The following is a 26,012-nucleotide window of genomic DNA, read 5'->3' on the forward strand; positions in this document are numbered from 1 at the left end:
TTACAGAGATTCTGAGGGGGTTTGGTAAACACCCATATGAGCATTTCTACATTTGGGTAATATTCCAAATGAGTGTTATATCCTTCCAGTAAATTAGACCTCTTGGTATTTAACTAAACTTGGAAGTCCATTCCTTATTAATAGCTTACATGATTTGCACAGCAGTAAAATACAGATATTTAGGGCTTGTCCATGTTACTTTTTTATCTATCCCTGACACTGACATCGCCCATCCTCTGACCCCTACCCTACTTCAGTTTGAAATGTTTCTTTCTTTACTTAGGCCTTTCGTTTTTCCTGCTAATAGACATTCATATATTTCCATGCTTATTAACTTTTTTCTTCTCTCTTAGATGTAGCTAATTCACTGCACACAGTTGGCCCAAAGCACCCAGCCTGTAGTTATGTAATATGACCCTCAGCTCAGTTTTCCTTACTAATGCCTTCATGGTGTGGGGAACCAGAGATGTGTGCAGGTGCATCTTCCTCACAGGGAAGATTAGTGTTGGATCTCTTGCTTCTGTACAATATCCATCAGGGAGCAACTGTTTTTCCTCAAGCTTGAAGAATCATTCCACAGTCACTTGGTCAGTGTATGAGTCTTTTGTCCTGATGTTAAATTTCAGTTTTACCAAAATGAATAAGCGTATGATCATTCAGACTAGATTGGTCTCAAGTTGGTAATATTTCTGAAGAAAGCTACTGCAGAACTAGTCACAGTGCGAGCAGTGTGCAAAGGGGCATGTTTAATCCATGGTAAAGAATATGTACTATCAAAATCTGTACATGAAAACGATTATTGCTTATTTTAAGAAATTTACCTGTTTATTGGACTTAGAAGTCAGATGGAACCTCTACTTAAAGAAAACTCAGAATTCATTCAAAAACATGTACTGAGCACTACCACACATCAGGTGCTGTGTTTATTCCATTGTGATAAATTACACCAGGTTATTTATAAGTTATCCTTCCAAATTAGGTTTTTCTCTAATCCCGGTAGGTCAGTCCTTAAGTTAGCCTCAAGTGTCAAGGGGCTGTACTGTATGTTTGCTGTTTATATTCGTCTGTTGAATGCACAAAGGCAAGGATAACACTTTTATCTTTTCACGGATCAAAATAAAAAAGATCTCGATTGCTCTTTTGCCTGTAATACTCATCAAGTCAGTATTATTATGCTCATTCAAAATGTTTTGCTCTTTGGTTTTGCTTTCAGTTGTATCAGTGCAGGTCTTCCTAAAACAGAGGCAACCTGGCAGTTTGTAATAAGTGATTTGGAAAAAATTGACAATATTATTCAAGTGAGTACTCATTTTTCTATAAACTATCTGGTATGATTGCTATGGAGTATGCCTCTCCCTATGTTCTGCTGTCAGTCTTAATGAAATCTCACTTGAAACAATATTTTTGTAGAAATTCATGAGCCTGGCGAAGTCTTAAATGAAATCTTTTACTTAGAATTTTCAGATCCTAATTATCTTTAAAACTCAATTTATAAGTGGCCTGGTATGAAGGGCTCTCTGTCACCACAGTCCGGAGACTCCCGTCTCCAGCAAAGAAACTGGGCAGCTTGGCCGCTCTTGTAGGGAGCATGGCCTGACCCAAAGAGGAGCTCTCTGTCCTGTGGCTAAGGAACCCCCCCCTCTCTCACCTGGAGACACCAGCCAGCCGGCCTGGCAGAACCTGCAAGGAGAAAGAGAGCAGGAGCGCTGGGGAATTGCCTTCCACCACAGGGGGTGACACAGCAGGGAGGAGTGGAAGTCCCAGGGGCCCCAGGGGAACCAAGCATTTCAAATTAGCACCACAAAGATTCTGAAAGCTACACTGTCATTAGAACTGCAGCTTACAAAGGGAGGTCTGAACCTAAACCTAAATAGGGTGGCTGTGTGCTGGTATAGAATATTTAAATGGAACCCGGGTCTCGTAACATAAAGTTAAAATACCAGAATACAGCTGAAACTCACTTATTATGCCAAGAAGCAAGAACGTGACAACTTGACTGAGAAACAACTCTGAAATAGACTTTGAAACAGAGATGGCTTGGATGTTGGAATTATTTGACAAGGATTTTAAAGCAGCCATCATACAAATGTGCCAACAAGCGATTACAGATACCCTTGAAACAACTGGATAAAACAAAGTCTCAGCAAAGAAATACAATATGTAAAAGGAACCAAGTGGAAATGACAGAACAGAAAAATACAGTAACTGAAATATAAAACAAACTGGAGAGATTCACGAACAAAATGAATATGACAGAGGAAAGATGGTGAACTTGAAGATAGAATAATAGAAAACACACTGAAAAAAAAGCCTCAGGGATCTTTGGTATAATAAAAGATCCAGCATTCTTTTTTTTTTTTTTTAATTTATTAGAAAGAGAGAGGGAGGGCGAGCGGTAGGAGGAGCAGAAGTAGAGGGACAAGCAGACTCTGTGTTGAGGATGGAGCCCGTCGTGGGGCTTGATCTCATGACCTTGAGATCAGGACCTGAACTGAAATCAAGAGTCTGGCGTTTGACTGACTGAGCCACCCAGGCACCCAAGATCCAGCATTCTTAGCATTAGCATCCCAGAAGGAGAGGGGAAAGAGAATACAAGTAAAAGACAGAGATTGGCCAAATTGATAACAAAACACAAACCAATATTTTGCTGTCTACAAGGAATTCACTTCAAGCATAATGATATAAGTAGGTTGAAATTGAAAAGAGAAAAGAATATACCATATTGTAATGGGTTGTTGAATAGTGCCCCCCCAAAAAAAATTCATGTCTACTCAGAACCTCCAAATGTGGCCTTCTTTGGAAATAGGGCCTTTGCAAATACAGTTAGTTAAGGTGAGGTCCTACTGGGGTGGGTTGGACCCTAACTCCACGACTAGCTGTCCTTCTAAGAAGAGGACAGACCACAGAGAGAGTGACAGGGAAGAAGGCCATGTGAAATTGGAGGCAGCTACAAGGCAAAGGAAACTAAAATAATGCAGCTAGAAGCCACAGAAGACCCAGGATTGCCCGAGTCACTAGAGAGTTGGGAGAGGTAAAGAAGGATTGTCCTAGAGCCTTCAGAGGGATCATGGCCCTACTGACATCTTGATTTTGGACCTCTAGCTTCCCGAGTTGTAAGAGAATACTTTGTTGTTGTTTCAAGCCCTCGTTTGGATATTTTGTTACTGTAGCTCTAGGAGGCTGATACACATACAGACAATTTTAAAAATCAGAAGTAGCTCTCTTGGTATCAGATAAAGTAGACTTTACAGCAAGTAAAATTACTAGAATCAAGAGATCCATTACAAAACAGTGAGAGATTAACCCACCAGGAAAAGGTGATCTTAAATGTGTACACGCCAAACAGCAGAGCCTCAAAGTACAAGATGCAAAAACTAATCAAACTGAAAGGAAAAGGAGGCAAATTCACAATTATAGTTGAGGACTTCATCACCTCCTAAGGAACAAACTCAATGACGAGAGGAAATCAGAAAGGATATAGAAGAACTGGACATCACAGTCAGCCAACAATATCTAATTCACATAGATGAAACATTTCACTCACCGACAAAGAATTAATATTTTTTTTCAGGCACCATTCACCAAGACTAACCATATCATGGGCCATAAAACAAACTAACAAATTTATCAGACTTGAAATCATGCAGCGTGTGTTCTTTGAGCACAGTGGAGTCATGTAGAAGTCAATTATATAAATACAGCTGGAAAGCCTTCAAACACTTGGAAACTAAATAATATACTTCTAAATTTTCCGTGGGTTAAACGTTAAATCTCAAAGGATATAAAAAAGTACATAGACCTGACTGAAAATGAAAGTACAACACATCAAGATTTGTGGGATTCAGGCAAAGCATTACTGAGAGGGAGATTTATAAAACTAAGTTATTATATTAGCAAAGAGGAAGGATCTCAGATCAACAATCTAAGTTCCCACCTCAAAAAACTGGAAAGAGAAGAGCAAAATAAACCTAACACAAGCAGAAGGAAGAAGAAAGTAAAGATAAGAGCACAAATTAATGAAATTGAAATCAGAAAAATAATAGAGACACTTAATGAAACATAACACTCATTATTTGGGGGGAAATCAACAAAATTGATAAACCTTCAGAAAAACTGATAAAGATTAAGAAAGAGATGACATAAACCATTAACATCAGAACTGAAATGAGAGACTATCGCTACAGAATCTGCAGACATTAAAAGGATAATAAGGAAAACTGTAAACAACTTTATTCTCTAAATTTGACAACTTAGAGGAAATGGACCAATTTCTCAAAAACCACAAACTACCAAAATGTAACAGAGATGAAATAAACAATCCCAAATGACTATAACCATTAAAGACACTGAATTCACCATAAATAAGCTCCCCAGAAAGAATTCCCAGGCCCACCTGGTTTCACTGGAGCATTCTACCAAACACTTAAAGACAAATTAACACTGATTTTACAATCTCTTCCAAAAATAGAAGAAGGAAAACTTTCTAACTCACTTAGGCAAGTATTACCCTGATGCTAAAACCAGGCAAAGATGATACCAAAAGAGAAAGCAACAGATACCTCTAATAAACTTAGATGCAGAAATTCTCAATAAAATATTAGCAAATAAAATCCACCAGTGTATTAAAAGAATTATATATCATGACCAATGGGATTTATTCCAGGTATGCAAGACCTGCCTACTATTGGGAAACCGTGTCTGTAACCCACCTTATTAACAGGCTAAAGTAGATTATCATATGACTGGATCAGTTGATGGAGAAACAGCATTTTAAGAATATACCTATTCCTAGTAAAATTTCTCCACAGACAAGGAAAGAGAGGTAACTTTCTCAACTTGATACAGAGCACGTACAAAAAACCTAGAGCTAACATCGTACTTAATGAGGAAAGACTGAATGTTTTCCCCTAAGATTAGAAACAAGACAAATATGTCATCTCTCACCACTCTTATTCAACATAGTATTGGAATTTGCAATTCTTCTTGCAAGGCAAGAAAAAGAATGAAAGTATGCAGATTAGAAAGGAAGAAATTATGAATCACCCCAAGTCTTTTTCTGGGAGAAAGTGCCAATAAATGGCTGTACATTATTTAGAGAATGCGAGTTAAAACCACAGTGACATCACCATGCACTTATAAGAATATTTAAATTGAAAAAATAGTAATAATGCTGAATGCTGGCAAGGATGTGGAGAAACTAGATCACACATATTTTTGATGAGAATATAAGATTTTACAGCTACTCTAAAATAGTTTGGCTGTTTTTTATAAAATAAAACATGCATTCGCCATATGATCCAACAGTTGCTCTCCTGAACATTTATATCAGAGAAATGAAAACTCAGGTCCATACAAGAACAGGCACATGAATTTTCATAGACCTTCATTTGCAATAGCTAAGAACTGAAAACAACCCAAATTCCCTTCAGTGGATGAATAAACTATGGTACATTATATCATGGAACAATACTGAGCAAATATAAAGAAAGAATTACTGATACTCACAACAGGTTGGTTGGATCTCCAGAGTATTCTTATGCTGGGTGAAAAAAAAACCAATCTGAATAGGCTAACTGTGGTACATCCATACAATAGAATATTATCCAGCAATAAAAACAAATAGAGCTTCTAGACATGAAAAGACATGGAGAAACCTTAAAAGCATATCCACTAAGTGAAAGAAGCCAATCTAAAAAGGCTACGTACTGTGGTGCCAACTATATGACATTCTGGAAAAAGTAAAAATATGAATACAGCAAAAACATCAGTGGGAAATTTCCAGGGGTCAGGGGAAAGGGAGAGCTGAACAGATGGAGCACAGGTAGTCTTTATGGTAAAGAAACTATTTTGTGTGATACTAAAATGGTGGGTACATGTCACTATATACTTGTTAAAACTCAGAATGTACAACACCAAGACTGAACCCCAAGGCAAACTATGGACTTTGTTACAAATGTATCAATACTGACTCATCAATTGTAATACATGTACCAGGCTAATGCAAGATAATAATAATAGGAGAAACTGGGGCGGGACAGGGGGGGTATATGGGAACTTTCTGTACTTTCTGCTCATGTTCTGTAAACATACAACTGCTCAAAACATAGTGTATTCAAAAGACCAATCTCAAACGATTATATACCATATGAGTCCACTTATATAACATTCTTGAAATGATACAGGAATGGAGAGGAGAGAAGTAGTTGCCAGGGATTAGAAAGGTGGGGGGTGAAATGTATGTTAAGAAAGGTGGTTTGGGCTATAGAATAGTAGGATTTTAATGATGTAACTATGTAACTGTGGAGGTGGTTACATGAATTTACACATCTGGTAAAATTGAGAACTGCACATACCCATTAGTGCACATCCAACTGGTGAAATCTGAACAAGGTGGGTGGATTCTATCAATGTCAGTTTCCTGGTTGTCATATTGTACTGTGGTTATGCACGATATAGTCGCTGGGAGAATGGCGAAGGAGGCACAGGATCTCTATTTGTTCTTACAATTGCATATGAATCTGAAATTATCTCAAAATAAAAAAATTTAAAAAGCTTAATTTAATGTTTTCAGTAGGTTGTTCTCACTATATCTAAAGCAGGGCATAGTTTTTCATATTATCTAATTTTGTTTCCTTTCAGTCTATACATATTGATACCACTTTATATACTGAAAGTGATGCTCATGTGAGTATAGTTTATTTTTTTGAAAATTGCTATATTTTCCAGTTTCAAAAGTTGAAGAAGTATATCCTCATAAATTTACTGAAGGATGTATAGTTTTTAAATCTAACTTTCCATGTATTCTGACAACATATGATCAATGAATTTTCTAAGTAATTGTTGAGGTTGTAGGACTTGGGGACAGAGAGCTACAAAGATGCTATTTTCATAATGGTACCAAATCAAAATCTAAAACAGCCTTTTCCATCAATGTCAAACAAAATATATTATATGTTTTGTGATGCAATTAGATCATGATGCAATTAAATGCAAAAATCAGGTTAACTGATTCAATTTAAAACTATCCACTATATCTGTTGTTTCCAGTGCTATAGTGTATTACCACCCTTAATCAAATTTTCTACAAATCGCTTAAATGCATTCATGTTCTACATTTTGCATGAATCTCTACAATTGTCAGAACAGGATTCTGGCTGGTTACCCTCTATGTGAGAAAAGAAATAAACAGAACTCATAAAACTTATCCGAATTCAAAAATGATCTTGAACTTGTCTCATTAATACCCTGACATTGCTGAAGGTGTGTATGATTTTAGCCATGTTCCTGGTCCTTCTCTCTGGATTGGCTACTAAAAACCAAGAAACAAATCCCTGACTTCTTCACCTCATGGTAAACAAACTCTGTGTTGTATGCATGGAGAACTGTGAGTCCGCTCTCAGTTAGGACCTCTCTGAAATAGATTTTGCTCCTATGAGGACATTAGCTTTGGGAGGAAGCCTTCACCACAAACTAGAAAAAAAAAAAAAAAAACAAACAGATGTTCATCAACCACTTGGCTAGTGCTGCTACACATAGAAATTGTCTGCCTTTTCAGCTTCAGCATGCCTTCCATTTTTCCAAAGTAGAGAGCAGTCAGTTAACCCCCAAAACTCAGCATCCTGAGATTGCTTTTTTTTTGCAAGAAGATAACCTTGTAACTCACGGGTTACAGAAAGAAGCTGAGGTTGAAATTTAGATTTAAACTCTGATTCAGCCCCTACCTAGCTGTGTTACCTTAGAAGTCACTAAGCATGTCTGACCCTGTTTTACTTATTTATTATTTTCTCTCTATCTATCTATCTATCTATCTATCTATCTATCTATCTATGTGGGGACAGTATTTACCCTTCAATCCTGAGCAGCTGCTGTGGGACATGGGTATATTGCCAGTGCCAGACACATGGGTGGGTTCCTTCCTTCCTTCGTCCACAGTAAGCATTTGTGGAGTGCCGGCTGGGTCCCAGGCACTGTGCAAGGCAATGAGAACAGAAAGTCAAACAAGTTGTGGTCAAACCTCCAGATATTCATCAATGCTTCTTTTAAGTTTAGGCTTTTGTTCAAGAAACCATTGTGGGAAACATACTTCTGCGGTATCTGAAAGGTCCCTTTCTGGTTTGGCCAGCCCTTGAGTGGGCACTACTCATACATTGATTTTTCTTTTCTTTTTTTTTTTTTTTAATTTTATTGGTTTATTTGACAGACAGCCAGAGAGGGAACACAAGCAGGGGGAGTGGGAGAGAGAGAAGCAGCTTCCCGTGGAGCAGGGAGCCCGATGCGGGGCTCGATCCCAGGACCCTGGGATCATGACCTGAGCCGAAGGCAGACACTTAACGACTGAGCCACCCAGGCGCCGCGATTTTTTTAATACATCTCTTAGAATCACTCCTGCCTCTGGAACTTTGGAACTTGCAGAAATAGCACGATCAGCAGCTATCACTGTTTAAAATGTTAACAACACAATTTGATTCTAAAAATTCTTTCAGTGCACTATCCATACTAATGTTTTGAGAGAGTCTCAGGCTGGTATTAGCACCCTTTTATAAAGAGGAAATGTTCTCAGTGAGAAAAAGTGGCCTATTATTTCCATGTTGTCTAGATTTATGTTCGCTCTTCTGTATAATATTACCATCCTCTTAGATTGTTTCGTTGTCAGTTTGTTTGGGTTTTGATTTCAAAGCCAAAAAAGAAAAAAAAAAAGCTGTCTCCTGTGTAAAACTTCTTGGGGGTATTGTGTTTCTTTATAAAATATTTGGATTGACTTTTTAAAAAACCAAAATTACATCTGTGTAAACATGCATAATGGAAAGGTCATTTTTTTTCCCAAAATGATTCTCTGTAACTCTTATTTTTAGCCCAGTTGCAAAGTAACAGCGATGAAGTGCTTTCTCCTGGAGTTACGTGTTATTTTGCTTGAGTCCAAACATCATCTCCTTAATGAAACAGTAGAGAACCTTATCATCCTAGCAAATGATGGTTTATCTTCTAATGGGGTGAGTTTTCCAATAGTCAGACGGAGCTTTGTCTGATGCTTTCGGCTTGGGTGGGAGAAGGCATTAGCTGGATATAAGGAACAAGCAAGCTCTCGGGAGAGGGCGTTCATGTCTGCGGAGTGGCCGCACCACTAGGGTGCGCACAACTCTAAACTGTTTTATCAGTTTATTCATTCAACAAACGTGCACTGCGTGATGCCAGGCGGTGCACTTTGGCGTGAGAGTTATAGTGGTGAACCAGGGAGGTCATTGCCCTCAAGATGTTTGTCCCCAGGATCAGTGCAGAGCCATGAATCTAATGACATAGTTAAGTGTTCAGCATCAGGAATAGCAATTCGCATTTGTTCGGTTATTCTTCTATGCCAAACAACACCGTTCCTCAGCGGTGACGTGGCAGTCCCTCGCGTCCTCACAATCAATCTGTGACATAGTTATCCTTGTGTCTGTTTTAAGGCTGAAGAAATTGGAGCACTAAGGGCTCAAAATCATTTCCTCCAATTTGCACAGCTGGTAGAATGGGGAGCCAGGATTCATACCCAAGCAGTTTCACTTCGGGGGATGTCTTCTTCTTATCCCTGGCAGGACAAATGCTGCAAAAAAGCTAATAATAAACATCTTAATAATTCAGGTAGAATTTGGGCCACGCCAGGCACCACGAGCAGTATGGTTGCCGGGGCACAAATGCGAGGAGCGCCCGCAGCGGCCGTGGGGATGAGCGGCTCAGAGGCCCTCAAGTACAAAGTGTGATAGCCCTTCCCAGCACAACACCAGTGGCCAAAGTAGAGTGGAGAGCAAGAAGTTTTATGAACAGAGAAGGCATAAGAATAGCTCATTAATTTAACACACACTTTGTGAGCCTCATTGTAGGCCCTCGAGATAACAGACGTGAAAAAACACACCTGGTCTCTGCTCTCAAGGGACTTAAATCATAAAGTAAAGCATAAATAAAGCAATCAGAAGGAAATGAATAATAATAACTCAGTTATTTATTAATTCCAGTGGCCCAAAAGAAGGTAGGTAAGAGGGCTGAGATTCCACTTTAGACGTTCACCTACTAAGCTGACATTTGGCCAGGACAAGAGGGAATGAGCCTTGTCTCCAGGGAAGGATGTTGAGGCAGAGGTGACCGAAAGTGCAGAGCCCCTGAGCTAGGGTGACTGAATGCTGTGGACTTGCCCAGAAGATGCCAGGTTGCTTTAGGGCTTTGCTGAAATGTCACCTTCTCAGTGATGTCAGCTCTTCACGTTGCAATCTGTTCCCACGCCCTGTCCTCTTGTCTGCATGCCCCACTAGCTGTTTTCCTGAATGGCTTTTGTCTGCTTTTCCCTACTCAAATGCCAGTTTCAAAGGGGCAGTTATTTGTGTGTGTGTGTGTGTGTGTGTGTGTGTGTGTGTGTGTGTGTGTGTGTGTGTGTTTTCTCCAGCGCTGTATCCCAACTCCCCAAACATTGCCTGGCATATTCTAGACAATGTATTTATGAAACGAACATACTGCTGTTTAAAATACTCTTGTGATACGTTATTTCTATGTTATTGGTAGAAAGACTGAGCCAGGCAACAGATGACTCCTAACAACATCCCTGGTGAACTCTTGATGCCCACGGTCACAGTCACTGTGACCGGGATGTGGTGTGTTCACATCTAGTGGAAGGAGCAGGCAGGCGGCACAGTCAGAGAATTTCATGTAATATCTCTGCCTTGCTGGTTGACATGATTATTTTCAAGGAGGACAGTTCTATATGGAATATGACAGTGCCTGGCATAGAGGTTGTGCTTGATAAATGTTGGTGAATATGAATTTCAAATGCTTAATGGATGTAAAATCTAATTTTGATTTTTGCTGGTACGGCTTTCATGGTTCAGATAATCTCTTAAATAGTTATTGGTGATGACTACATTTGGAAGATTCTAGTTATCCATGAAATGGTGTTTGAATTACAACTTGTGGTCTTCACCTAAATAGTTCAATTCAACCGGTAACGACAGTGAGTCCCATGTGCCAGGCCCTGTGCTAAATGCTAGGGAAACAAAAATGTGTGGCTTTGCACTCTTAGAAAAGTCTAGAGAACAGTAGCATAAAAAGCATGAAACTCCCTAATATCAATATAATATATGATGTGATAGGAGGGAGGTCTGAGAATGTAGAGATGGAACGTTTAGAGGAACTCCTCTGTTCAGGAATGCCTTCCCGGTGGAGATAGCACCTGAGTGATCTTAACCTGAGTAGTGGTAGCTACAATGGCAATGAGCCACCTGCAGAGAGAAAAGTCAACACGGCAGGGTAGCTAATAGCATGATGTGTGCACGTGGCTGAAGGCATGAGTCAGTGAACTTAGGCTATGTCCTTTGAGGTGGTGGGGACAGGTGAAAGACACAGGTGAGGATCACTTCAAGGCCCCTGTGTGCCACGCGGGGAGGCATAGACTTGATGCTAGGGTAGACGACCAGAAGGGTAAATGACCACTCAAGGGCGCTAAGCAGGAAGTCCATGATCTGATAGACGTGGCTTATTTTTCCAATGTCTTTAACCTATTATAGGAAAAATAAGCCTAAATCAAATCTCCCAGTTCTCTTTTCCAGTGGTTCTTCCTACTATGATATTAATTTGCCAAAGTTCTCATGTCTTAAGACCTCCCCATATGGTTCAAATGATGCGATATTCCCAGGAAAGAGATACAGTAGACTTTCCAATCTAATCCTTTCTTTTTATTTGGCAGAATGTAACTGAAACGGGATGCAAAGAATGTGAGGAACTGGAGGAGAAAAATATTAAAGAATTTTTTCGGAGTTTTGTACATATTGTACAAATGTTCATCAACTCTTCTTGATTGTAATTGATCCTCTTCAGCATTTCTGCTATTAACAAACATCTTCCCACGGCTTAAGGGCAATGAAACTCTCTGCAGTTCACATGGGCTGCCCAAACCAATTTTTCTAACAAGAGGAAGATCCGGAATTTTGGATCGGATGAACTCTTGGAAATGAAGGCAGAAAAAATGGCATTGAGTAACATGGTGTCTATGAACTGTCCTTATACTTATTTTGTTCACTTAGTCTTAATTTATTATTGAAGTTGCACATATTTGTAGCATAATATAAAGTATTGAATAAAATTGTGTACCTACTTTATCCTTTGAAATTGCACTGATACTTACCCCTTTAAGGAAGTAGGGGACATTCCTTCAAGGGCAAGGGTCAAATTACACAGCTGGCGGGGCTGAGCACCACTGGACAGGTCAGCTGTGTGCTCCAGCCAGTCAGGAACCGCTAACCACCAGCCTTCACTCACTTCTCCAGTGGGTGTCCCACAAGGAGGAAGAATTGACTCCCAACGAGAAAGGAGAAATAGGTGTGAAACGGGTGCTTTACTCTGTAACATAGTTATTGATATCAAAAGCACCTGTTATCAAAGACAGTGCATGAACCTGGCATGTACTGCACATCAGTGAATCTTAGGTGGGAGTGACAATAATAAACCTTCACCGATAGGTAGAATCGTGTATGGAGAACTCGTGGTTGTAATGATGTTAATATTTCCATGCTTTCCTGAGCGCAGGTGTTTTATTTTCACATTTTTTTTGCCATGTTCGTATAATAAAAAAAAACCTGATTTGTTAGAGCCAGCATTATCTGATGAAAAATAATTGTTTATTTTTGCACTATACTGTCTGAAATTTCCAAGCTCTTTTTTAATAAAACTCTGACTAAGATGAAATATTTTTGTCTCCTCACAATTTCTTTCACCCAACTCACTTCTGGCATTCTTCACTTGAGGGGCTGCAGGGTAGGAATTGATGTCCTACGAATTCAATTTCGCTCCATTTCACAATATGAACCAGTTCTCTATCAAAACATTCTTTTATCTCCCAGTACCCAGTCCATGCTCATGTGTCTCATTGCTATAGTCAATGTATGATGCTTAAACATTTCTTTCGAGATAGTTTTGGAGAAATCTGTATCCTATTTGACTTCTGAAGAGTCATGTGTTGGCTATCAGTTTGTTTCCTGATATCAGTCCAGACAAATAGTGTTTGACAGCCACACTTTAAAGTTTAGGGATTGAAATTGTGGCAAGGTGTTTTGTTTGCTCATTTGTTTTAAGTTCATCTGAAATGGATTTTTTAAAAATCTACCTTTCATTTCCACCCCCCCCCTAACTTTTCTATGGATGGAGATTAGGAAAAACGCACCATTTTTAACTGTAAGTGGCCAATCCAATCCTTAGACAAAAATTCGCCTCCTTCCAGTGTTTGTTGGGATGGGAAAGGGAAATCATAATGGCAGTCACATCACCAATAATATTTTATGGTGACTAATGATCCATTCTGGCTATATAAGCACACAAGTGGGTTTAAAGTTTGGCATTTTCCAATGCTCAAAATTGGGATTCCTTCCACATTAGTTACTTAGTATGGGTCTTCAGTTAATCATAAGGAACTCAAGGCATAGAGGTATACGCTCTCAAAACATTCTTAGCTACTTAAGAAAGATTTAATTATGTAAAACAACCTAAGTTTTATTGTTCAGGCCTGAATTCTTTTCTAAGATTTTTTTTTTAATTTTTTTTATTTGACAGAGAGAGATACAGCGAGAGCAGGAGCACAAGCAGGGGGAGTGGGAGAGGGAGAAGCAGGCTTCCCGCCGAGCAGGGAGCCCGATGTGGGGCTCAATCCCAGGACCCTGGGATCATGACTTGACCCGAGGGCAGATGCTTAAGGACTGAGCCACCCAAGGGCCCCCAGGCCTGAATTCTTAACAAGATCAGTTTTTCATTTGTGTTTCAAAGGTTTTCCTTCTCAAACTGTCCTTAATTAGCCCGCCGATGTTATTTGTGTAGATTAGAATACATTGTTTTTATCTCACCTATTGCCCTAAATGCTGGAAGCATTTGCCTTATGTTACACGTAATAAAGAAAGCACAAATCCATAGACTTAGAAGCTCAAATAGTAAAGGCAAGCCTGATAAAAATTAGGTTTACAGTCTGGAGTCATTTTGATGGATTATATTCTTACCTCTTTAAAATTTCAAATGAAGAAAAAGATACATGAGAGAATATCATTTCTACACTCTCCTTGGCAATAAGCAAAAAAAGGGTTAGAAGACAGAGGACATGGAAATGCAAACTGAACCAATACATAATTTGTGAGCCCAGAGATTGTTAAAACCCAATCACAAGCCTAGTTTTATATACTCTCATTTTTTACCTTAGAACAGAAAATTGATAGAATTCTTTCTTTTGCTGCTATTACTCCTGTTGTGAGAGGGGCTTATTATGTTTTTCTCTATGTGTTACTCTTTCTGTCCATCAAATTTAAAGGCTCATAAAGTCAAACCAACATATATAACATGAAAACCAAGCATGTGATTGATCCCTTCCCTCCCACCCAGAAATTCTGGAGAAAGCATTTTCGTTCCTTCATCTGTGTTATCTCAGGCTTAGTGTTAAGTTCACTGCATTCATATGTGAGTCACAGTTAACATATGCATGTCATGTATAAATATTTTGCCCAGAGGAAATTCCATTTCCATAGAGATTTAGTTCAATGCTTCTGAATGTGTCTGATGATTGAATTTTATTTTCACTAAGGAATTTATTATGCAAGGCAAACTTTAGCTTCATTGAAAAGTCCCCTAATTGTATAATCTATCTGATGCAACAGAGAAGAAAAATTAATGAATTGTTAATAAAGAGTCATGATTTTGTCCTTGGTAAAAAACAAACGGAGACCAGCCTTGAAAATTCCCTGAGCAGACAAAATCAGTTTAGTCATACAAACAAACACTAATTTAGCTTGTTTTGCAAGACTAATTGACTGGGTCATTTCTTGCTTATGCGTCTGAAAACCATAAGCAAAACCTAAACTGTTTCCCAAGATGGATTTGAGGTAACCATTGACCAATTCCTTTTCATTTAAGAAAATTCTAATGTAACCAATCACTGGGAAGAATAAATCGTCCCTGCTACTCCGTAACAATATACCCCTGAGCTGCCTTCCATCTTTTGATTTGGTTGCTTCTGGTTTGCAGACTGCCTTTTTGGTGTGTGCACAATAACTACTTCAGTGATTGACTGGTTTTATTTTTCTGTATTTCTAAATTTCTGACAGTCTTACATTTTCCTCTATTTTTTTTTTTAAGGATTTTATTTATTTGACAGAGAGAGACACAGCGAGAGAAGGAACACTAGCAGGGGGAGTGGGAGAGGGAGAAGCAGGCTTCCCGCGGAGCAGGGAGCCCGATCTGGGGCTTGATCCCAGGACCCCAGGACCATGCTCTGAGCCGAAGGCAGACGCTTAACGACGGAGCCACCCAGGTGCCATTTTACCTCTTTAATCCTGGAATTCAAAATCAGTTAACCACTAGAGGAAATGAAGTGGAAAATTGTTACACAGATGTCAATTGAAAATTGTACATTGAGTTTTTACGAGCTGTGTCAACACTTTCAGAATATTATCAGAAGATCCAGTGTCACCCTAAACGTGATTTGTCTTCATCATCCTCACTCTCGTTAAGGAAGTCACTCCTTCAGCCATATCGTAACCTGGTTTATTGAAAGCCAACTGTGTGCGAACATGATGGTGGCTACTGCAGTTACAAGTGTGAGGAAGGCATCCGTAGGTTCGGCCCTCATGGGGTTGACATTCCAGGAGGAGAATCCTGTTATCCCATTAACCACTCATGTGCTTATTTGGTTACCAGTAAGGAAGGATTAGAGCACGTTCAAAGAGAGGAAGGAAGGCCAGGGTGGCTAGGGTCAGAAAAAGCAATGAAAGAAGCTGGTAAGATAAATATCAGCTGGTCTTATAGGCCAGGTAAGGATATTGGTGGTAAAGATTTTGCTTTATATTCCAAAAGAAAGAAGCTCTTACTCTGACATGTGTGAAAAACACAGCAGGCTTTGTTTCTGCTGTTGAGAAAAGAGTCAAAGTCAAAATCCCCTTGCCTCTAAATCCGGGGATAATAAAAGTGTTTCTAATAACAGCATTTTATATGGACCTCATTATTGAAGTCATTTAATGAACTGCTTGCAACACTTAATGGAGACTAACTTTGGCAAGTAATTATTCATTCACTGTCAAATGCAACAAACCTTTTTGCAGTATATATGACTTGACCGTCAGGATTAACATGTAAATCCAGTTTTGGGTTCTGAGGCCAGCCAGAATTGATCTGTGGTCCAAATCTTTACACCAGGAAGTCTTTTTTGAAAAAAGGATTTTTCAATCACTTCTTAATGAGAACTATTTGATGTAAGGGAGACCAGTCATCTTCATCAAGAAAACTGGGGCAGAGAAAAGCCCCAGGATATAATGATGGTACTCTGCTGTCTGGTGGCAAGGCGTGGTTAAAACAGGGAATGGAAAGGTGCAAGATGGGTGCGCTTGGTGGTGTGGGCAGGGAGGAAGCTTTGAAAGCACAAACACATATACTCCAGGGACTCACGGGGTTCAACTGCACAATGGTCAAGAAAAGACATCTGAGATATTTATGGAGAGGGAAAGAAAAAAGAAACCTTTCTGAATAAGCATCTAAGAGCCTACAGGTGAGACTTTAGAAGTCAGGCAGTGATGGCTCCCCATGACAAGTACCATCTTTTCAAGACTTTTAAAGATCATGGGTGGTCAATGAAGTTCACTTTCCTGAGTTATTTAATAAAATCAAGGCCCCCAGTGTGTCTATGAGTTCTGCTCTCTAAGGACACACAGGCTGATGGAAATACACTCTCCTACACTTTTATGGTTCTTTAAAGTTCACAATGCACTTTTATCTATATGATTTTATTTGATAAGAGCTTCTGTCCTTCGTGGGTATAGACGAGAAGAGTTGCAGACCTATGGAATATTTTGCTTATGTTGCTGATGTGTAAAAAACAAAGACAGAAATAAATCACCTGAAATGTTTGTCCATGTTCAGCTATGTATTTTTAAATGCCCTATTGCCTTTTATATTTCTTTTCAAATAAGCATGAACACGATACTTGGGGTGGAAAATTATTTGTTGTTAAAGAAATCAAAACAGAGCTTAAGCATGTATTTTTATTCCATATTTTGATTATTTTTTCTTGACACAATTCTATTCTGGTGTTTTGTTTGCTTTGCCCAGAAGGCAAACGCACCATTAAGTTTATTCAGCCTGAATTAATTATCTTTTTATAGTAAAAGAAAATCTTCTCCTTGTGACAAAATGTTTGTGCTGTATTTATGAATAAATAAAGGCAGCTGTTATTCACAGCATTATTAATAGCATCACTTTAAATATCTCATGTGACAAGAAATCCACTCTCTTCAATATAACAAAAGCTCTTGGTGTCCTAGAGTTTATGAAAACCATAGACCTGTTATCCACATTGCAGCGTCAGAAAAACATCACACTTTCTGTAGCAGAAGGATTTAATGCAAATTGCAGACATAAGGCAGTACTCCTGTAAGTGGTTATTGTCTTTGCTGGTCATTTGGCTCTGTCTTGAGTGCTTTACAGGTGAAGCTCTGGAGAGGAACAAAACACCTCTCCTCCCAAACAGAAAGTTAACAGGCAACCACAGACTTTGTCTAAATGGCCACAATGATGCTATTCCCTGCTTTTCAGTTGAATGTCTTTTTGATGAGTGATATGGCCAATGCAGAAGGGATTACTTTTTTTTCCTTTGTTAAGATAGGGTAGGTGTGCTAAGCAGAGAAACCCTTTCCCCTTACAGAGAGCTCTTCTGAACTCTGAGGCAGGAAAGATAAGAAGTATAACCCCTTGTCAACACGATGAGATCCTAACCCTTCAAGGCATCTGACTGGGCTTAGACCTCCCCTGTTTGAAGGAACTTGGTTTCCCATGAGGCCGTGCTATTTCTCAGCCAAGCTGACTTGTCCCTAAAGATTTATTTCATTCTTAGTCATCTTTATCTTATTTCAAACAACAAATGTAAAATGCGCTCAGAGGAATAAATATTTGCAAGCACTGGCATACCTAGGACTGACCGTGGAAGCACTAGGTGTTGGCTTCAAGTGGGTGAATGTCTGTGGAGAATTGTCTGCAGAGAATACTAAAACTGACTGAAAGTCTGCTTTTATGATCACTATGTGTCAGTGATTCTAAATGATGCCAGTGGAAAAATATTTTTGGAAGTCCGAGTTTTAAACATTGCTCAGGTTATATTGTTTATAATAATATACATGTGATCTGCAAGTTGGCACCTATTTATTACTTATGTTTAATAAACACTATATTCTTTTTCTTAAGATTTTATTTATTTGTCAGAGAGAGAGAGCACACACGCACAAGCTGGAGGGCAGAGGCAGAGGGAGAAGTAGACTCCCCACTGAGCAGGGAGCCTGATGTGGGACTCGATCCCAGGACCCCGGGATAATGACCTGAGCTGAAGGCAGGCGCTTAACTGACTGAGCCACCCAGGTGCCCGATAAACATTATATTCTACATGGAAGTTCACTTGGAGACCTCGGTTACATGGCTGGCCATCAACTGTAGTGGATTCAGTTGACAGTCCCTTCTAAAGTGTTCAGCCTTTTTCACACTGGCTTCGAGCACCGTTGGTATTTTCACTGCTCTGGTCTTGCACATTCTTTAAGCAGACTGAAATTAAACAAGGATAACACAATGAAGAGTAGGAAACTGAACATTACCTCAATTTTTATTTGTGTTTAGCATTTAAAACTGAGAAGGAGGGGCGCCTGGGTAGCTTAGTGGGTTAAGCGTCTGCCTTCAGCTCAGGTCATGATCCCAGGGTCCTGGGATTGAGCCCTGCCTCGGGCTCCCTGCTCTGCGGGAAGCCTGCTTCTCCCTCTGCCACTGCCTGCCGCTCCTCCTGCTTGTTCCCTCTCTCTCTCTCTCTCTCTGTCAAATAAACAAATAAATAAAATCTTTATAAAAAAAAAAAAAGAGTTTCCCGAGTGTAACTAATTACCTTTAACTTTGAAATGTGATCTTTTTAAAGTGTTAGTTGTTTGATTTAAAACTAAAATAAAAATGAAGAAAATGAAATGTTTCAGTGGCAGTATGATTTAGTAGTTGTCTAAATTGTGTCTTTTGTAGATGTCTCAGTTTCATTAAAATATACTTGTTTGTGACTGGTCAGTTATACAAAATGTTACTTTATCTGACTATCATGCAGAATCAGAGTCTGAGCTGTTATGTAGATTTAAATCAATTTAATAGTGGTTTTCTTTCTTTAGAAACTTAAAGGAACTTATAATTATTTGTAGTATTTTTATGAAAGGAACAACCAATTCATAATTATTCTGAATTTTGTAAAGAAATGTACGTGAGGGAGTTATACCAACATGAGATTACACTGACAGTGAATTCTCTTCTAGAAGCACTGACAGTGAGGAAGAGAGAAGAAATAGCCAAATTCAAAACCAAGAGTGTTTGGCTTTGTTTTTTGTTTTTAAATGGAGACGAGAGAGTCACTAGTAAAAGGCCAACTAAGACTAGACCAAGACACTAGTAAAGACTTGGACAAGACCAAGTCTTCATTAAAGAAGAAAGGGCGGATTATAATCTGTTTTTATATCACTATGTGTCCAGAACAAGTTCCAGAGGACGTGAAAGTTAATCTGACGAGGAGGGACCTGGACCCTTCAGGATAAAAATAAGCATTCTCTAAAGTCCAAGGAAAGGGAGAAAAGGATGAAGGACACAGGCAACACTTGATGACTTTATGGCTTTAGGAATATTTACAAAATGGTGAAAAAGAGTTGGGAACCTGGAGAGTCTAATCAGTATAAAAATATATATTTGCTTTTGTCTTTTTTTTTTTGCTGCAGACTTGCATTTAATAATACAAAGCCTGGAATACCCAGCTTTTTAACTAACTTCAGTTATAAAATTATTGAAACTAAGTCTTAAAATCATGATTGAAATTATATCCCAAAGTCCCCAAGAATGATGTAACACCTAAACATCATCTTTGAAAAACACTTTTTATCAATTGTGAAAGATCCTCGCATTGGGAGAGAAAGTCCAAATAGCTATTGATCAAGTCCACTGAGAAGAAATGAATAAATAAAGAAATGGAGACAAAATTGCTAGGAAAATCTCTTGTGTCCATGTTCTGCCAATTTCTAGGAATATGTATGTGGTTCAACTTATATAATCATACTGCTGATGATTGAAAGAGAGGACATTGGGGTGCCTGGGTGGCTCAGCCAGTTGAGTGTCTGACTCTTGATTTCAGCTCAGGTCACGACCTCAGGGTTGTGAGATTGAGTCTCGCATTGGGATCTGCCTTGAGCACATGGAGTCTGCTTAAGATTTTCTGTCTTCTTTTTCCTCTGACCCTCCCCACTCATGCTCTCTCTCTCTCTCAAAAAGGAAAGAAGAAAAAAAGAAAGAAAGAAAGAGAGAAAGAAAGAAAGAAAGAAGAAAGAAAGAAAGAAAGAAAGAAGGAAAAAGAAAAGAAAAGAAAGAAGAAAGAAAAAAGAAAGAAGAAGAAGAAAAAAAAAAGAAAGAAGAAAGAAGAAAGAAAGAAAGAAAGAAAAGAAAGAGAAAGAAGAAGAAAGAAAGAAAGAAGAAGAAAGAAAAGAAAGAAAGAAAAAGAGAAAGAAAGAGAAAGAAAGAAGAAGAAAAGAAGAGAAGAAAAAAAGAAAAGAAAGAAGAAAAAAAAAAAAAGAAAAGAAAGAAAAAAAGAAGAAAGAAAGAGAAAGAAAGAAAAAGAAAGAGAAAGAAAGAGAAAGAAAGAAAGAAAGAAAGAAAGAAAAGAAAGAAGAAGAAGAAAAAGAAGAAAGAAGAAAGAAGAAAGAAAAAGAAAGAAGAAGAAGAAAGAAAGAAAAAAGAAAAAAAGAAAGAAGAAGAAGAAAGAAAAGAAGAAAGAAAGAAAAGAAAGAAGAAAGAAGAAAGAAAGAAAGAAAGAAAAAGACAGACAGAAGAAAGAAAGAAAAGAAAGAAGAAAGAAAGAGAACTAAACCTTTTTCTTTTGGCTATGGTTTTTCACTTTCCAAACTCTATACTGCATTGATTTCCCTGTTAATCACCTCTGAAAGGCATTTTTAACCTGGAGTCTACAGACACCTAGATTGTACATGCGTGGGTTTCAGGGAGTCCCTAACCCTCAGGAAGTAAGTATAAGTGAATTTCTCAGAGTGGATATATTGTTTTTCCAGAGAAGTTCCATAGTTTTCATCAGGTTCTTAGAGCGTTCCGTGAATCAAAAGGAATCCCTTTTCCCCCATTAAGTCAAAGGGCCAAGCAGTGCCGTGTCTAGTAAAGTTTGCAGTGTACTTTAATGCTACCTCAGGATCTTGTTAAAATGTAGGTTATGATTTATTAGCTCCAAGCAAGTGCCACGTTGGTGTCCAAGGACTGCACTTTGGATAACAGAGGTATAGTACTCATAAAGTTTGACGTAGGAAAGCTTTTGCCTCTGAGCTCTTCTAGAGGCCACCATTCCAGGAGCCATTACCGAGGGGACACCACCCAGAGAGCCACGGAATGAGATGTGGTCTTCGTCACCTGATGCTGGGCAATTTGCCTAACCACTTTGAGCCTATTTTCTTGTCTCTAAAAAGGCACTAACAATATTATCTGACAGGATTGTTGTGAATTAAGTTAGATGCTGACCACAGGTCTTGGTACGGAGTAAATACTAGACAACTTTGTTCCCTATCTCCTCCCCTGAGTACCTCATGGTTTCCTGTTACTCTAGTGAGGCGATTACTCAGGAGTTATAATCAGCAAAACTGAGGATAGCCTCTGGATAAAAACAAGTACAGTATTGCATATGTCCAGAATTTCCTTGAAAGAGTTCTATTTTAGTATCTGCTGGACTCGAGCAGAATTAAGAGTTCCAGTCTTTTCCACCTAGCAAAGTTTATCAGTAAAGTGTCAAAAACTGGTTGCCCTGGGGGATGCTGCCCTTAAGCTAATTTGACCAATGTCCTCTCTCACTTCTATTTCAACTTCAACACTTATTTGAGCAAACTGTATCAGTTAATTGTCCCCTACTACAGCGAATATTGTGATATTCCAAAATTCTTATCCTCTCTCCCAACTCATTTTCAAGCTATTCTACCTGCTAGTTCTCACCTCTCTCACTGCAATGTTGACCCTATTACTGCTGCTGAATGTAATCGCTTACATTATTTATATTAATTTTTGATCTGATGTATTACCTTGGTTACTCATCTCATTTTTTGGTCCTCAGATTGTCAAGAGGCAAATATGTCTAGGTTGCATTGCATCAAAACTCCCAAGTCTCAGGTGAAGCTGGGGGTTTAAATGCTTTTGAATAGGTCATGGTTACTCTTTCTTGGAGTTTAGTTCACTGCTCTTGCTAATGAATGATTTCATGCTCTCATTAAGCTACAAAGGCAGGACAATTTGGTCAGTACTTTTTTTTTTTATTATCATTACCAAAGTATCAAGGTCATGATTAACATGGAACTTACGTTAATTTGACCTACTATCAAATTCTCATTATTAATGAAGTCTCTGAGCAGATGGTAGTAAACAAATGTGGTAGAAAACAGAGGTCCTAATCTATTAATTTTCAATTCTTGAAGTTGCCACTTGTAAAGAGAGATCACAGTATAAAAAATGGAGAGAAAGAAAGACTTCTGTGTTCTTCTTGAAGACCATTAGTCTCAAGGTTACCAGCCAAGCATAATTCTTGTTTAATTCTCCCATTACCACCTAATCCTGTTTATATCAGGAACACCTTTAATAGAATGTCACTCCAAATCACTGAAATTCAAAGACACGCACTGTAATTTACATTAGCTACAAAATGAGCATCCTTTCCATGGGGACCCCTGAGCTAGCAAGTACATCAGTGACAATGCATGTTGCCTCTGAGATCTTTCTGGAAGCTGTAGCCATTAACTTGATTGTTACCATCCAAAAAAAGGAAATAAAGGTAAATTTCCTTTTTTCTAGAACATAGGTCTGAGTGTTCTCCTAACTTTTTCTGAAGGAGGTTCTGGGTGCTTATCCAGAAGGGAAGAAAAAGATTTGTTGTTTCTAGTACTTTTGTTTGATTTTAACAATTCTGCCTAAAAAGAGAGGATTTGACTTATCTATCCAATTTCTGGGTGTCAGTTCTGCTGTCTGGGGTGCTCTGATGTTCCCAAGTGACTTTGGCTATCTTCAATGAGTAGTGTGACCCCATGAGAGGAACTCCCCAAATGATTGAGTACTCGGATATATTGAAGAGATCTGCACCAGCATCTTTAACTCTGCTTTGGTCCTGATATATATATATATATATATATATATATATATATATATATATATATATATGACTATTGGTAGCTAGAGACAAGAAAATACAACAGAGTAGAATTCATTGATAGAACCTCAAAAAGACAATTTTAAGAACAAATCTCTAGGACTAAAACCCCTTCTAGAAATACCATGTAATTTTTCAGTAACTCAATTTTCACATCGTTAAGACAAGGATATAAATTGTTGACTATGCCAATTGGTGACAAGAATGAACTTGATGATTGCTCTTAGCCATGAATTGGGCAAGTGGAATATTTTTTGATTCTAGAAGTAATTAAAATTTATGGACACCATTGTTAGGATGACTAACAGAATTTGTTGCATGGCCAACAAATGAGTAACTTACCATTGGACACACTTTGCAAGTGCAAAACCACACAGCATTGTTTTCTACCTTTCCCAGCTAAGTTGCCCAGACCTCAGGGAGGATGATGTGAGGACGAAAGGAGGTGGAGTAACACTTCTATCGCTACCTCAACAGAGTACTAAATGGAAGCAAGCACATTGTTAGATAGATTCTTGGGAGTGTTACAGGAGCTCAAGGGTCCTGAAAGGAGCCTGGCAGGGGTTATAGTATGTCTCTTGAAGGAGGTAAATAAAACATTTAAAAGATGAGTAGGAGCTGACCAAAAAAGATGTGTGGAGAAGGGCATCCCAGTACTGGGACCCTGACCTCAGGATTATTGCTCTTGTCACTGGGCCCTCACCCCTCTCACCTCCTGGACGCTCTCTCTCGGCCCCGGTGTCCATCTCAATCATGCCCCCTCTTCCAGAAAAGTGAAAGAGACAAGGGCCTTGTTCAGTACATGCATCTCTCATTCCAGGTTCATATTAAAGTTTTTTGTGATTTTTTTTTCCTTAAGTGCTGCACAGATTGTTCTCTGTTAGATCAAAGACAAAATTATTTTTCATTTTCTCCTCACGTCGTTTCTCCCAAAGACTAATAATTTAACCTTTTCTGGACAGCTGTTTCCCCAAATAACTTAAGAACAAAATTGTTACTCTGGATGAGCTTGCTTTAATGTCCTAGCAATCACCTACAGGAAAATTAATCAAACTGAAATGGTGATTGGTACTTGAAAAAGAGGGCAGGTTCTCCAGAGAGACTGGTCCTAAACAGTTGCCAGGGAATTCTGGTGGCTCACCCAACACAGGGGCTGTAATATTTTACAAAGAATTATCAAGAATGCAGGACCCCTGGCTTTTCTGTTCATCTCCAAGATTGGCTTATGTTCTTTTGTATCCTTGACATTTCAGACGTTTCTGAGAGATTTTGGTGACTATTTGAAGTCACTTTATAGTTTTACAAAATACTCAGCTCAGTCCAATGTTTCTTACGTCAGTGGGATAGGTTCTCTCTAGTCACAGGCCCCACATCACTGCCTGGTTTTTACATCTGTGTAACTCCCAGGTGTCTGCAGCCATTTGATGATACATACACACAACCACTGGAAAATCCTGGCATTTATATTTTATATTATGGGGTCATCTTAGAAACCATGGTGTCAGAACACAAATCCTGGCTGCTAGAGCCACCTTTTCTAGAGAGATTTCTGAGACAGACGTATGTCCTGAGGGAGAAGGCAGATACAACTGTATTAGTGACTATCACTAGCTTGGGCTCTGGCAACTCCAAGTCCCAGTAGGGAATCTTTTTGAGCTATGCTACATGATGGTAGTGGTGGCGCCGCTTGCCTTTGACACTGTAAACCCATCCCCTGAATCTCAAAGCTCAGCACCAGGGCCAAGGGAGTAAAAATAAACTATCAGGAAAAACAAAGAATAGAACATTTCCTTAATCCTTAAATAGAGGAGAGTCAGTCTGGCCACTCTTGGCATAGAATTCTTGCTAACATTACCAGTTCCATGAGGAGAAGAGAGCCCCTAGAGAAAAAAGAAAGCCAAAAAGACACCCCCCACCCCTGCCACCAACACATACGCTGACTCCGATCTTTAATCGCTCCCCCATAACTAGTCCTATTCAGCACAGCCGTCTAACATAACATCTTTGAGGCTAAGTCTTCTATGTCTCGGGGTTTACAGGGTGTTTCTGTGTGGCTGGAGAAAGGTGCTTAGCGTTCAGCTTGCACAGTGATCCTGGACAGGCTCTTGTTGGTTGGGGAAGATATTGCCTGGAAGTGGCTCCATGGAAAATTTCTGAGAGAAATATAGTAACTTGAATTATGGAGATCAGTTTTTTTAATTATGTTTCTTTTTTTTAAGACTTTATTTATTTATTTGACAGAGAGAGAGAGAGTGAGAGTAAGCATACAAGTAGGCAGAGCAGCAGGTAGAAAGAGATGCAGGCTCCCTGCTGAGCAGAGAGCCCTGGGATCATGACCTGAGCTGAAGGCAGACGCTTAACCTACTGAGCCACCCAGGTGCCCCCTTTTTTGAAATTTCTTAATTTTTGAGAGCAAATAAAAAGTCCTCAATCTGGATTCTGAAACTTTCCATCAAATGGGCCCCCTTTAGTTGTCCAACCCCATCTCTCTAGCTCTCTAAAACTTCCTCTTCCCCTAACCTCATCAGTTACGACATCCTAGAATAATGAAATCCTCCTTTCTGCAAATTCAAATCCCATGTACTCTGTAAGGTTCAAGGGAAGCTGATTCTCCCCCAAAAATCTTTTACCATCATGGCACCCTAGGACATCCCGATCTGTCCCACTCATTACAGTCCTCAGGAAAAATCTCCGCATCGTGCCACGTTCCCATATCATCTTGAGTGTAATCAAGTTATTTCGAGCAGGTATGATTTGTTTCCCAGAATAGGCATCAAGTTTGCAGCAA

General features: G+C 39.0%; 1 protein-coding gene across 7 annotated transcripts in view; it reads left to right on the top strand.

The window, feature by feature from the left end:
- Nucleotides 1-12,699, top strand: part of IL15 (interleukin 15) — a 367,286-nt gene extending 354,587 nt beyond the window's left edge. For 6 of the 7 annotated variants that reach the window (XM_027600407.1, XM_027600402.2, XM_027600403.2 and 3 more), the window contains 4 exons: nucleotides 1,214-1,298; nucleotides 6,640-6,684; nucleotides 8,853-8,990; nucleotides 11,708-12,699. In XM_027600407.1, the coding sequence (XP_027456208.1) occupies nucleotides 1,214-1,298; nucleotides 6,640-6,684; nucleotides 8,853-8,990; nucleotides 11,708-11,818 (379 nt within the window). In that variant the 3' untranslated portion in view covers nucleotides 11,819-12,699. The remainder of the gene's footprint in view (nucleotides 1-1,213; nucleotides 1,299-6,639; nucleotides 6,685-8,852; nucleotides 8,991-11,707) is intronic. The other variant, XM_027600408.2, reaches the window with a different exon arrangement.
- Nucleotides 12,700-26,012: the final 13,313 nt, after the last annotated feature.

The sequence above is a fragment of the Zalophus californianus genome, chromosome 2 (assembly GCF_009762305.2).
Source record: "Zalophus californianus isolate mZalCal1 chromosome 2, mZalCal1.pri.v2, whole genome shotgun sequence".
Classification (NCBI taxonomy): domain Eukaryota; kingdom Metazoa; phylum Chordata; class Mammalia; order Carnivora; family Otariidae; genus Zalophus; species Zalophus californianus.